The following is a 14,810-nucleotide window of genomic DNA, read 5'->3' as shown; positions in this document are numbered from 1 at the left end:
TCAACTGGAGCTCGCCAAAGAAAGTGGCAGGTAGGGTGTCTCTTGGCTTCTTAGCCTCATTTGTGCAGAGGAATAAGGGGGTTTGAGAGGTAGAGAGTTCGATGGAGAGTTAAGAGTTAGTGAATTGAGAGTTGAGAGAGATAGAAAGATGAAGGGAAAGACGGGACATAAGGACAAAGAGGAAAGGAGACCTAGGTCAATGGGTACCACAGGCACAGACATCACAAAGGAAAATAATCAAATAATAAGAATGAACATCTACAATAGTGAATTAACTAAATTGCCCTTCGTCTTCGTAGTTCTGTAAAATATTTATCATAGCTCAGAATTTGGTTCCTTTTGAGCCCACGCGTTTTATCGTCAAGTACTATGAGAATATATGTGTATGTAATTTTGGGTCAAGCCCAAATAATAATTAATTAGGCACGAGACCAAATTAATTAAAATACTAACGTCAACGGGCCTAATTGCCCACTTGATTAATGAACCCAATGAATAAGCCATCAATATTATGGTCTGCAACCCGCAATACCGACAACTCACTAATGTCTTGATAGACAAGGAATAAATTCTCAAGAGTGCAAAATTACTATTTTGCCCCTCATTGGGAAACATGCATAAATCGTTTGATTTACGCCATTCACGCTCATGTGTTTGTAAGGACACGTACGACCTAGAAATATTTACAAGGTGATAAAGAGTAATAAGATTCAAACATTCACAAATATAGTCCATCATGGGCATTTTCGTAATTTTCCAAGGTTTGAGAATACGATAATATTAAATTTGGGACTAGTCAACAAACAAATGAGGATTTTGTCTCTTTAAACACAAATAAAGTGGAACCATGCCTATTCAATAAAGAGCACCACCTATTGTGCCCAATGTAAAAAAATAAATAAATAAATAAAAGCACATATCTAACAGCTCTTTAAAAAAAAATGGACTCTGTTGGAACCAAATTCGCATGCATTTGCAAACAGAGGTGAGAACCAAGTTGGAATTGTCCATGATCACCGATGAAGGGAGCATGAGGTTGATTAAGGGGTGTGGTTGAATTTGGAAAGGACTGCCTACATATCTCCAAGAAGGATAATCAAATCATGGTGTAGTTCTGAGGAAGGATGGTATAATCCATCCTTGACGAATAGTCTATGGCAAGGCATTGAAAGATGAGTTCTTTATGGATGTGTCTACGCATAGACAGCGGCGTAAGGGCCTATGTTAGGCATAGAGAGAATATGTGTGTAAAAGTCTAAGAGAGAGAGTAATTGGGTGATCCTACAAGATAGATAAATGGATGGAGAGATGTGGTTGTATGATTGATGATATTGCTAGAGAGTTGTATGGCTATGGTAGTCTTATCGAGAATAAAGTGGTCGTCCCCCAATAAATACCTAGTCTAGTGTATTTATAGGGATCTTAAGAGTGAAAAGTCATTGTAGGGAAAGTCATATTCATCAAATCGGGAGACTACCTAGGAAGAAATCTAGGATAAGATACCCAATCTTTCTAGAATTTTAATTGTGTTACATAATCCCTAAGATATTCTAATTTGACTTTAATTAGGGCTTCCTTACTTAGGAGACAAGTAATATGTTCAATGAACTTAGGCCTAGTTTATTTGAATAAAGTTGTCTGACTTCACTTGGTATTCTAACTTCGTTTGACTAGGGCTACTCCAAATCTGACAAGGGTTACTCAGAATCTGACTAGCGGTACTCATAATCTGACTAGGGTTGTTCAAATCTAACTAAGGATACTCACATCTGACTACGGTTAGTCCTCTCTAACTATAAAGGTAACATGTTCCGATCCACATCAAGCCTCTCAGCTTATTCACCTAAATATTGCATACTATAGGCATTGCGGTATTTCTTGCCACCTAAGACACCACATGTCTTCGGTCTAGAAAATCATGTCCCACAATTGCCCCTAACTATGCTTCTGAGAATGCACTCTACTTTGAAGATAGATGGTTACCAACAGACCATGATTGGATTATCTCAAAATAACTTTTTCGAAATGGCGTTTGAACTGCTTACATGATTCACAACTAACCAAATTCGGCCAATCCTTTGTGTCTTCAAAAGTTTGATCTTCTTAGGATATAAGTTTCGTTCTAGTCTAGAAGGCCACATGTTCCTTTTGAGGATGAACAGTTATCCAACAACGATGCCTTTTGGAGTAAATTGAATACGTACCATTTAGTTTGAATAGTTATCCAACAACCATGCCTTTCGGAATAAGCTGAATATGTACCATTTAGTTTTCTTTCTTCGTGAGGTGATCCAATGCTTATAGAGTATGTAATGATGAAACTTAGTGTTTGTTGAGTGTGTGCGCAAAAAACAAGAAATTACCTTTGATTATCTTCATTGATGTTTAAACGTCAAATTGGTTGATCCCAAAATGAGTGGGTTCGCGTTCAGCTAGAATATACTGCTAAGCTTATTTTACTCAAATCATTAAGCATGTTAAAGTAAAACACTTGAAAATTTCATCCGAAGCCTCATAATACGTCAATTTTTCCGAAGTAAGCTAACTTCGAAATAAGTAGTACCAAGACGAAACATTAGTAAGCTTGTAAGCCTAAGGCAGAGCTCACAAGCTCCCTCGATGACGTTGGATTGGAAAAACACCACCTTGGGTACCATGCATTAAATATTAGGGTTAATCTTAGTTTACTACTCTGAAATTTCTGGTTTTCAATATTTGGTACCTAAAGTCATAAATTTGGAACACTTTCATACATCTGATAAGGTTGCTGTTAAATCAACTGTTAACTGGTGACGTGACAGCCACGTGGACAATGATGGATGCCACGTGGATATTAAGAAATTAATAAAATTGAAAATTAAAAAACTCTAAAAAAAATAAATAATTAAAAAATCTGGGGTTATCTATCCCGCCCCTCACGCACCCCAACCTTCCCCTTCCCTAATACCAATTTTTATCAATAATAGCCAAAATTTAACACCAAATTTCACAAATGTCACATTTATAAAATCATTCAAAATAACAAAAAATTCACTGAAATAGACTTCAATACCCTCAAAATTAAAACCAAATAAACATAAACTAAATTCAATGAATTAAACCCTCAAAATTAAAACCAAATAAACATAAACCAAAGAATTTTAATTCAGTTTGCATGATTCTTTAGGCTGTTTGGCAGGAGAGAAATTCAAGAGTGTGGAAAGGCAGGATCATTCACCCACTTGATGTTGTTCAGTGAGCTACTGCATGGTTACAGGAATTTATGGCAGCTGTCTCTCACTCGTTGTCACCGCATCAATTATTGCAGCATCGGTAGAAGACTCTTAGAGAGGGGTGGGGTTAAGGTGAACGTGGATGGAGCTACAAGGTTAGAGAATAGTCTAGGAGGAGTGGGTGTAATTATTAGGGATTGGCAAGGTGCTTTTGTTGCTGCTGGTGCATGGAACAAGGTAGGAATTAGGTATGTTGCCCATATTGAAATGTTGGCGGCACTTAAAGGTATTAGTCTTGCAAGGAGAATTTTTTCTTTTGTTGAATTAGAGAGTGATTCATCTCAAACAATCAACTTACTCAACCAGTTCTTTGTGGAACTCATGGCATTGGGTTTGATTGTAGAGGATGTTTATTGGTTCCAGCTTCCTACCTTCAAATACTTTTCTAGCGGCCTCGCACATTGAACAACAATGCCGACGAGATCTATTCAAGTGTTGGGTTTTGGATTTTGAGGGTATTTAGCTCTATTCATGTGAATTTTCTGAATATAAGCTATTTTTGAAAGTAATTTGTTTAAAGTGACATTTATGAAATTAAGTGTTAAATTTGGTTATTAATGATAAATACTCCCTAATACCCCCCCCCCCCACCAAGCTTATTCCCTATCCCATAACCCAGCCCCTTCCCCTTCCCCAAATTCCTTCCCTCTCACCCACCCAAACCTCCCTCCCGCCCACTCAACCTCCCTTCCCTTCTCTCCCTATAGCCGCCGCTCAGAATGCAAACTAGATCGGGAAACCTTATCAACTACAAGCTCTTGTTTGAGCAACCTCTTGAGCCGTAGGTCTCTACGGAGAAGATGACCGTGTTTCTTGGTCTGGATGAGACCTTGGTGCACGCACGGGCCAACCGCAGTCGGAGAAATTTGATTTCATAGTGTGGTCGAGGATCGACGAAACTGAGATGAATTTTTATGTTTGTAAGCTTCCCGAAGTGGATGAGTTGTTGGGAAGTTAGGGATGAAGGGTGGGCGCAAAGGAGAGAAGAAAGGGAGGGAATTTTGGGTTTTGGGGAAGGGAAAAGGTCTGGGTTTTAGAGATGGGGAATAAGCTTGGTGGCGGAGTGGGTATCAAGGAAGGGGAAGGTAGGGTGGGTGAGGGGCGAGATAGATAGGCCCAGATTCTTTCTTTCTTTTTTCTTTTTCTTTTTTTTATTTAAATTTCATTTTTTTAATTTCTTAATATCCACGTGGCGTCCTATCATTGTCCATGTAGGTGCCACATCACCAATTAATAGCTGATTTAACAACAATCATAACAGATGTATGAAAGTATCCCAAAATTATGACTTTAGGTGCCACTCTGGGATGAAAAAACAACTTCATGTACCAAATTCTGAAAACCAAGAAACTTCAAAATAGTAAACTGAAATTAACCCTAAATATTAAACTCATGGAAAACTTTTTGCCCAAACTCACCGTAACTGATTGACCGGATTAAGCAGGTTAATATATAGTTTATGATCTCTTGTTCTCGAAAAAAATTGAGTGTTCTGATTATTCTTGGTATGATTGTGGTCATAGAAGCATGCACCACTTTGACAAATAACAAACGTTAATTTAGACTTCATTGCATCCAAAATATAATTTATCCACAATTTTTCTTGACAAAATAGTGGAGGGGAATTAAGGTTAAATGTATTAGTGCAGTAATCTATGTGCCCTTGAAAGGATTTTTCATGAAAGGATGATCATACTTCTTATCCTACATTAGCCATAGCCCATTAGCCATGTCTACAAACAGGGGGAAAGAAAACAAAGCTTGTGTTCTTTCTCGTTAAGGCTAAACTGTCTCCTCCTAGTGCTTCATAGGTTTGCTTCACAATGTGACCTAAGATACAATTATAGTATTGTTCTTAACATGTTAATGATAAGGGCGAGGGTCATGGGATGAATATAAAATCTAGCCTCCAAACCTGTAAACAAAAAAGTTCCTGCAAACAATAAAACAAGAACACGTGTACAAAATAATAAATTTGTATTAATGAATATTTAGGGTTTCAATATCTGTGGTTTATTCCTTACAAAAATATCCCTCTGATTCAATCTCAATCTTGAGATTTGATCCAAGGGTGGGCAAGCACTTGATTTTGAACCAGAACAAGATTTCTTCAAGGGCCGTCGAGATTTGATCTTGAACGAAATAGGACCACGAGGGGTTTCACACGGTTGGTGGTCTCCGATATAATTTGATCAATTAGCATTATTTTGCCCCCTTTTGTACTTGAGCTAATTTATTTGACGAGGTCTCAGCTGTCAACATGTGTCATTCTTGATTGCTTGTTTTGTCATGTGCCACGTGTATTTTGTGGGACGCATGAATTGTCCTAGTTAGTTTCGACTAGTCAAGTGGTTAAACTTTGGATTATTGATCACCGAAATTTTGATGTCTAGAAACTGATGAGCCGATATTTTACTATATATTTTATCCTAATCTTAGTATTAATTTATTGATTATTTTGGTGAGATTTTGATACTTTAAATTATAGTTCTAATGTAGGACATTCGACTTCCTCTTGAGCATAAAGTAATCAAACAAATGATTTTGGATTGATTCTAATTGGAGGATGTTCGTGAGTCTTTCAAGACGATTGTATCAAAGTTTCATACTTTTCTACCAAGCCGTTTGGCTGTGGCAATGAAATAAAGGCCCAGCACGCAGCTTTCCCAGATTGACGTTTTTGACGTTTTGGGTATTTTGGAGGTCAAGATGGCAGATTTTAAGGAAGATTCCTTCTGAGGATTTGTAGGGGACATCTTCAACTTTAAAGAGACCATTTGGGACCAAATCGGAGTTGATTTGGTCGGTCAAAAAGGCTAATTTTCTGAGAAGTCTAAATTTTAGTTCACATAGGAAACCTTTCATTTTCTGTTTTATTATTTCATTATGTTTCCTAGTTTATTCTAAGACTTTTTAGGGTTTTATTTTGGTAGTTGTATAAATAAGGATATTAGCCATTAGGGTTTTAGAGGAGAAGGAGAGAAGGAGAGGAAAGAACAAATGAAGATTATTTTCTAGGTGTTTTCTGTCCTTGTTCTTAATAATATTTTGTTTTATGATTGTTTGTAGCTAGTTTCTTTTGCTAGGGCAAAACCTTGAGCCTTAGCAAGAATATGTAGTTTATTTTCAATTTATTTATGATATTCTGCATGCATGTTTTGAATTATGAATCACCGTTTTATACTATCTAATTGTCTTAGTGATTTGTGACCATTAGGATATTTAGAAAAGTAATTTGACGCAATTTTAGTCGGAAGGTTCCCTGAAATTTGCGTTGGCTTCTTGTGGTTAAAAATTGTAATTTCACTTAGGATGAACTCCACGTCTTAAGGGTTGCATGGTTTTTCAAAAGGTTTCATAAAAACTTAATGAGTCTTTCATATTCTATTTGATTGAACTTGATTCGAACGTCCAGACGAGGTTTCATGTTAGATATCGTCTATAATTCAAGTAGAATATATATTAGGAAAATCCTAACCTTCAAAATATGCATGGATAATTCATAAATAGTTGAAGAACTACGTAGGATTGTTAAGATGACGGCGGAACCTAGTGCTTTAAAAATCGTGTTTTCTTAATTGATTTTAGTTGATTATTTAATTGTTTTATTTTAAATTCTTTTTATTATTTTAAATTCTAAAATCAAACATTTTCAAAACTTTGTTTGAATAAATATTAAGAGTTAGTTTTAAATACAATTATTCATTCAATTCCATGTGGAAAACGACCCTGTTAGAGCTGCTATACTACGACAAACCTTGTACTATTGTAAGTATCTTTAAATATTTTTATCCCTATTTTAGCAAGTGGGTAAAATTTTCTTATCAAAAACCAACACTATTATGAATATAGCCTTGCAAATTTCTTGTTGTTCTATTAGTATGAGAGGCTAATGGCCAAAAAGTGTTAGGTAGCTAATTTTCGTTCGCCACCGGTTTCTTCCTAAACTGACCAATTGAGGGGCTCTGGGCAAGAGCTGGAGGAGCCATGGGCTAGGCTAGTTAATTTAAACAAGGTAATATATATGTCCCATTCGAAATTGGTTTTCAGTAATTTGGAGTTAAATATTGCATGTATTAGATATGCTCATTTACCATTTAATTTAAACAGGATTTCTTCTCTCATATAGATATATAATTGCTTGCTTCCCTATAGAGATAAATAATTTGCCCTTTCTTTTACATAATTGATACTTCCCTGTTGAATAGTCGAGGCTCAAAACTAAAATGTGGTATAAACATTATCAAAGAGAATACACATGAATTACTAGATTCTTAAATATAATCAATTTAGAAACATCAACTGTGAAACAAAATGACAGAATATATTAATTTATTTCTTTTGTTACATTCTAGTGTGATTTGTTCTTAGTAGAACTCACCCATTTTCACAATAAAATAATGCTAATTGAACTTAAGAAATAATGTGCTTATTTATCTTGAAGAAATTTTTGTAGCCATTACTTGGTACAAAGATCTTTCAAGTTTGTAATATATATAAATATGCAACCACTACTAGAAATTTCCACTTTGCCGACAAAATTAGTTTGTCGGCAAAAGTCAAAATTCGTCGGCAAAGAGCCTTTCCCAACAAAAAATTTTGTCGGCAATTTTGTCGCTAAAAGCATGTCGCGCAAGATCTTTCTCGACGAATCTTAATATTTCGTTGGCTCATTTTTAAGGCGACAAATCTCAGCCGTCAAACTGTGCCCGTCACCAAACCAACATTGCGACAAAATATTTTGTCAACATAGGTTGTTTTTTCACGATGAAGTTATTTGTCGGCTTAGTGATCTTGTCGCGACAAAACATTTTGTCGGCTAAGTAATCTTGTCGCGACAAAATGGTTTTTCGGCTACGTAGTCCTATGCCAACAAACTGGTTTGTTGGCTCAAATTACTTGTGTAGACAAAATAGTTAGTTGGTTGAATCTTTTGTGAACAAAAACATTTGTCGGCTAATTGTTTTGTGCCGACAAAACATGTCAAGTCCAATATTTTCTAATTTTTATTCACATTTGTTTTTAATAATATTTTTAACCATCACAACAAGCAAGCTTAGGAGATCGAGAAGGGGCGTGAATGAAGAATTAATGTAGGAACAACACAAAATTCATGTAATTTAAAATAATGTAAGGTTCACAATTCGGTTTAGTTACAAAATACAAAAAAATCTATATTTTCATTTCGACATTACTATAATATAGATAAAATATCCTTAAGTATCACCATTCTCACTATAGTCCTCATCACGTTGATATTCAGCATCATGAAAATGGGAAACGATTAGGATCATCATGAAACATTCCAGTATCAAACAACTGTAGAAGAAAAACAAATTAAAAAAACTTGATTAGCAAACTTTAAGGGTGCTAAATATCATTGACACTAAGGAAATGCAAGGCCACACTAGAGTGGTATTTCTAAACAAATAACTTATGAAACCATAAATGTGTAAACAGCAAGATAAAGATATCTACTAATCAAGTTAACTTACCAACACCATGCAGCATCACAACCTAGAAAAATTACATGTTTAATAGATACCAGGTAATAATCAAGTTAGCATCAACTACTTATACGTAATTCATCACTGTAAACAACAAGATAAACATAACAGCAAGGCAACATGATTCTCACACTCTGTAAACAAGGCAACATGATAAGTAGATGATATAAATCCTTGAAAGGTCTATAATGTATATAAACATAACACTACCAACCTAGCTAAGTAGGTTATAACTCTAGGACATAAGCATATGCACCTGGAAACATAAATAAACGATACTAAAGCACCCTAATTCATCACTGTTTATAATCTTTATCAGTGTAAACAAGAAGATATAGACATCTACTAATCAAGTTAATCCTCAAATATCAAAATTACCTGGCATGAATGATCCTCACACTGGTCTCCATGCCGTGCTGATATCAGTTGTAAGCTATCTAGCTCAGAATTCCACTTAGCCATAGACAACCTGCAAGTGTTATAGAAAGGAAAAACAAATATGTCAAACCTAAACCACAATATCGAATAATTACATTGGAAATCTGGAATTAAAGTCAAGGGACATTGTTTTTACCAATATTATACAAATGGATGCCCAAATCAACCAAAAATTGGAAACCTAGATCATAAAACTCGAACCCAAATGAAATAGTTCAATTAAGAACATGTTTTTCATCCATATATGCGATTCAATCAAAGCAAATACAATTATTTCATTTTGCAATAAAAACATGGAAAACAAATACAAAAACAAACAAACAAGTTAGCAAACTAATGTGATAAGGAAAATGCATATACAAAATGACGAAATTATTTAGACAAAAACACAATGAGTAAAATAAATACTGACTTACTAATAATCCAGATCACTATCGTCATCAGTAGTACTGCTTGAAACTATCATCACCATGAGTACTATTTTCCTCATTGCTTATGTAGTCATTAGTATCTATATCACTTTCTTCATTATAATTGTAAATGAATTCATTTTCATCAATTCTGGGAAGAGCCCCAAGATCTATAATGATGGAGTCAATCTCAACTGCAACTGAAGGAACGTTTTCCAAGCAGTACGGAGTCAAAGTTTCATCAATGTGTTGTACTTGTGCCATGTCGGGAATGTCTGATGAAGAGTTCTCTTGGTATGTCACATCATCATCACTACTATCACCCTCGGAGTCCCCCTTTTCCGGAATATCCCATACATTTCTATGTTGAATTCTTTGAATTACTTTCCAACCAGTACCTGCCTTAGGATCAGCCACATAAAACACTTGCTTCGCTTGAGTGGCAAGAATATAAGGATCATTATCATACCAACGAGTGTTTGTGTTGACTGATATTAAGTGGTAGTCGCGTTTTATACTCCCTCGTCTAGAAGGGTCTGTATTGAACCAGTGGCACTTAAATAACACCACTTTATACCCCTGCCTATATAACAATTCAATAACACTAGTCAACTTTCCATAAAATTCTAGTTCTCCAGTATTGACATCTCCAGGCACATACACCCCACTATTCTGAGTAATTAATCTATCATCTCGTTCGGCAACTACAACTTAACCCCATTCACAACACAACCTTGATATGTTTCAGCTCGCACAGCACCTCTCGCTAACTCAAACAACTCATCATTATATAAAGGTGACTTTTCCTTTCCCAAGCTCCTCATCTAGTAATATGATGGACAGTGTTATGCACAAATTATTTTAAAATAATGCAACACATTACAATAACTACAAACTTCGACTTACATGTTCACGAAACCAAGAAGGAAACTTATCTTTGTGTCTTTGCTCCACATTTGAACTACTTTCACGCTTTACTATTTCCTCATGCTCCCTGCTTAATAAGTCAAATAAATATTAGAGTGGGGAAAAAAAATACTTAAAAGTAAATACAGAAGATGTCACCTACTCAAGGAATGGTGTCACCTCGTCACAATTGTTGAATATAAACCATTCAACTATCTTCATGTCAGCATTAGTGAATTCAACACTTGAACTACCCATAAACGGTTTTGCAATTTGGGCAAATACAGAAAGCTTCTCTTGTCGCACACCACTGTCAATATTCCGTTCACGTCGATTAAAAGAACTTTCAACATTACGGAGATACATCCCACAAAAAGTGAGGGATTCATTTGAAAGGTATACCGCTGTAATAGATCCCTCAGGACGTGCTTTGTTCCGCACATAGCGTTTATACCTTCCCAATAGTCTGCAAAGAAATTAAAGTGTTACAATTTAAATTTACAATTTCATAAGAACAATGAGATTAAATGGGAGAATAATATTGTTACCTTTCTATAGGGTACATCCACCGAAAATTAACAGGCCCAGCAAGTATCGCTTCATCTATTAAGTGGATCATGACGTGAGAATCATTACATCAAAGAATTTTACATCAAAGAATGCAGGGGGAAATATTTGTTCAAGCTTGCACAATATGTACACGATATTTTCTTTCAGCCTTTCCAAGTCTACCACACACAACGTTTTGGCACATATTTGCTGAAAGAAGCTCGATAATTCAATGATCGGTTCAACCACATTTTCCGGCAAAAATTTTCGAATACCCGCGGGAATAAGTCGCTGTAATAACACGTGGCAATCATGACTCTTCAATCCAGAAATTTTTTTCTCACCGACTTTCACATTTCGAGAGATACTGGCTGCATATCCATCTGGGTACTTTACAGATTTCAAAAACTCAAGGAATTCTTTGGTTCCACGGTATAAAACGGGTGACCTTTATTCCACTTACTGCCGTCCCACTCTAGCCACAAATTTTCTTTTATGCCCAAATTCATCAAATCATTGCGAGCTTTGTGCGTGTCTTTAGATTTCCTTCTAGGTCCAGTATTGTTCCAACAACACTATCAGAAACATTCTTCTCGATGTGCATGACATCTAAGTTATGCCTGATTCTTAACTTTGACCAATACTCCAACTCAAAGAACACACTCTTTTTCGACCAATTTCGATGCTCAGGCGTTTTCTTCATTTTCTTGTCCGGATTGTTGTCGTGTTTACCCATCCGACCAAAATTTAAATTGGCAACTTGTGCTAAAATCTCTTCCCCTGAGAACTCCCGAGGTCTAGCACGATATTCAGTTCTCCCATCAAAAGAGTCTTTGTTATCCCGCCATGCATGATTCCAAGGTAGCCACCGTCGGTGTCCCATGTAACAAATCTTGTCGCTAAACCTTTCTGATGTTCCGTCCTCATTACAAACAGGGCATGCATTATAGCCCTTAGTGCTCCATCCCGATAGATTTGCGTAAGCTGGAAAATCATTGATTGTCCACATCAATGCCGCACGTAAGTTAAACACAGAATTAGTAGCCTTATCATATGTCGGCACACCATTTTCCCATAATTCTTTCAGCTCGTCAATTAATGGTCGTAAATACACATCGATTTCTCTTCCAGGTGCTTTATCACCTGGGATTAGCAATGTCATAATGGAAAATTCTTTTTTCATACATCTCCAAGGCGGCAAATTATATGGAACAACCACCACAGGCCACATACTATAAGGTTTACTCATATTATTAAATGGATTAAATCCATCCGTGGCAAGGCCTAACCTCACGTTCCGAGGGTCTGCTGCAAAGTCAGGATATATATTGTCAAACTCTTTCCATGCAGTTCCGTCAGCGGGATGTCGCATAACATCATCATCAACCCTTTTTTCCTTATGCCACCTCATATCATTGGCCGTGTGCACTGACATGTACAGCCGTTGCAATCTTGGCTTAAGTGGAAAATATCTTAGCACTTTTCTCGGAATCTTCCGCTTCTTGTCCGGAGAACTCTTATGATACCTAGGCTCATTACAAACAGGACACTGATCTAACCCTTCATTTTCTTTGTAAAACAACACACAATCATACTTGCAGGCATGAATTTTTTCACACCCTAACCCTAAATCTTTCAAAATCTTATCTGCTTCATAATGTGATGGAGGCAAAACATTATCTTTCGGAAGCATCCGTTTGAAAAGTGCCATGAAATAATCATAGCATGTGTTGGACATTCCAAACATGACCTTGCCATGCATGAACTCCACAATTGCCGTTAGTACAGAGAAACCTTCACACCCAGGGTACAATTCTCGTTGAGCTTGTTTTAATAATCTCTCAAACTTTTCATGTTCTTCTCTAGGCATGTTGGACTCATCCACTTCCACATTATCATTACTGATTGTGTTATCATCCTCTTCCAAAGCATTGTTTTGACTAACATGCGTGTGTGGATGAAGATCGTTGATTACATTCATTACATGATCATTATCACTTCCTATTTCATTAATAGGTCGCGACACTGGTTGTGGGTTTGAAAAACTTGAAACAGTTCTCAATCGCTCCCCATGATGAGTCCATGTAGTATAATTGAATGACATTCCACATCTACCCAAATCTTGCTGAATTTCTCTCAATGACTTCAATCTACAGTTGTTGCAATTCTGGCATGGGCACTTAGTATAACCCTCAGTGTTGACATGTTTGCTTGCCGTTTTCAAAAATTCTGAAATCCCATTTAAATATTCCCTACTCACTCGATTCGAATTTCGTATCCATTCCCTGTCCATGGCATATAAAGTATCTACTCCCTGTTTACAAATTTAATTTTACATGCAACATTCATTAGGACCAGCAATCAAACAATGAATAAGATAGGCTGAGGGTGACGGTGTAACAACATACCTTACCAAAGAAAGCAGCTAGCCTAGAATATAATCAGATTCTTCAGTATATAAGCCCAGCCTTGTAACCGCCCTCTGTATAGGAAAATTGAACAAATTTAGAGAGAATTAGAAGGGGAAGAACCCATAATATACTCGCAAAAGAACCCAGTAAAAAAATTGAATGGAAGGTAAAACAATTGCAGATGAGAATTAGAAGGGGAAGAACCCACAATATATACTCGCAAAAGAACCCACAATATACTCGCAAAAGAACCCAGTAAAAAAATTGAATGGAAGGTAAAACAATTGCAGATGAGAATTAGAAGGGGAAGAACCCACAATATACTTGCAAAAGAATCGAAAAAGAAAATTGAAAACCCTAAGAGAATTACACAGAAAACTGATGGGTTTATCCATCAGAAACGTAAATTGAAGATAACAATTAGGAGGGAAAAACCTTTTTAGGCTTTGACTTTGACGATGGTTTCGATTTCCACCGGAAGGAGGCTGTCGGTCCGTCTATTTGCAGCGACGGAGATGGAGGTGGAGAAGGAGATGAAGGTGGAGCGGGAGAGGAAGAGGGAGAAGGGTGGGACGGAGAGAGTTAACTGCTTCATGGACTAAATTCTTAATTTTTTTTTTCAACTCCGCGCCTCCTTTTAATTTGTTAAATACTGTTTTCTTAAAGTTTAGAGTTGTGAGTGACATGCTATGCATGCTATATTCAAATAGCACTGGCTAGCAATTCATGCAATTAAATTTTGTCTTGTCCTGATTTCTAATTTTAATAGACGGTTCTTATTCAATTTTTTTTTGTTATGTATAATCTTTAGTTGTTATGTATAATCTTTAGTAGTTATGTGCTTTGACCCTAACAATTATCTTTACAAATCATTCATATCATACATACCATTAAATTTCGTAAGTGTTATACGTACAAAATAAATAAATTTAAATCTACATAATAAATATATATATACACACACACACGCCATTGAACTTGATAGGATACAAATTCTACGAAACTAATTTGAATGATCCAGCCGTCAAATTTGTTTGTATATTCATCGAGATCGCATCACCAAAAAATCGCAAAAAAAAAAAAAAAAAAAAAAAAAAAAAAACCATTCAGAGATCAAGTAATGGGACAAAACTTTTCGACGGTTATCAATGAAAAATCACGATTTAACGGTTATTTTAACTCCGATTTTAATGATTTTTTACAGCTACGCTCCTTGACCCTATACGAGTACAATGAATGAACTCGATCTTCAATTTAAAATATTTACACTAGTGGATACCACAAATCGTATGTTATACTTAATGAAAGTATGAATAA

General features: G+C 36.0%; 1 protein-coding gene and 1 long non-coding RNA gene across 2 annotated transcripts; both read right to left on the bottom strand.

The window, feature by feature from the left end:
* Positions 1-11,590: 11,590 nt before the first annotated feature.
* Positions 11,591-13,186, bottom strand: LOC125475401. Its single transcript, XM_048580124.1, has one exon. It carries the CDS (start codon positions 13,184-13,186, stop codon positions 11,591-11,593), a length of 1,596 nt encoding a protein of 531 aa, XP_048436081.1.
* Positions 13,187-13,342: 156 nt separating this feature from the next.
* On the bottom strand, positions 13,343-14,116 carry LOC108866439. Its single transcript, XR_007256795.1, has 3 exons — positions 13,929-14,116; positions 13,491-13,564; positions 13,343-13,396 (listed from the first exon to the last, which is right to left on the bottom strand). It is a non-coding gene; the product is annotated as an uncharacterized LOC108866439 (long non-coding RNA).
* Between the last annotated feature and the right edge of the window lie 694 nt (positions 14,117-14,810).

Source organism: the organism of the source record quoted next, unplaced genomic scaffold (assembly GCF_019419815.1).
Source record: "Pyrus x bretschneideri cultivar Hongxiangsu unplaced genomic scaffold, Pyrus_bretschneideri_v1 Contig146, whole genome shotgun sequence".
NCBI classification, from domain to species: domain Eukaryota; kingdom Viridiplantae; phylum Streptophyta; class Magnoliopsida; order Rosales; family Rosaceae; genus Pyrus; species Pyrus x bretschneideri.
This window is presented reverse-complemented; position numbering and strand designations above follow the sequence as displayed.

Excerpts from the sequence above, each read along its gene's own strand:
- LOC125475401 (XM_048580124.1), bottom strand. The coding sequence starts at position 13,186 with ATGTCATTCAATTATACTACATGGACTCATCATGGGGAGCGATTGAGA.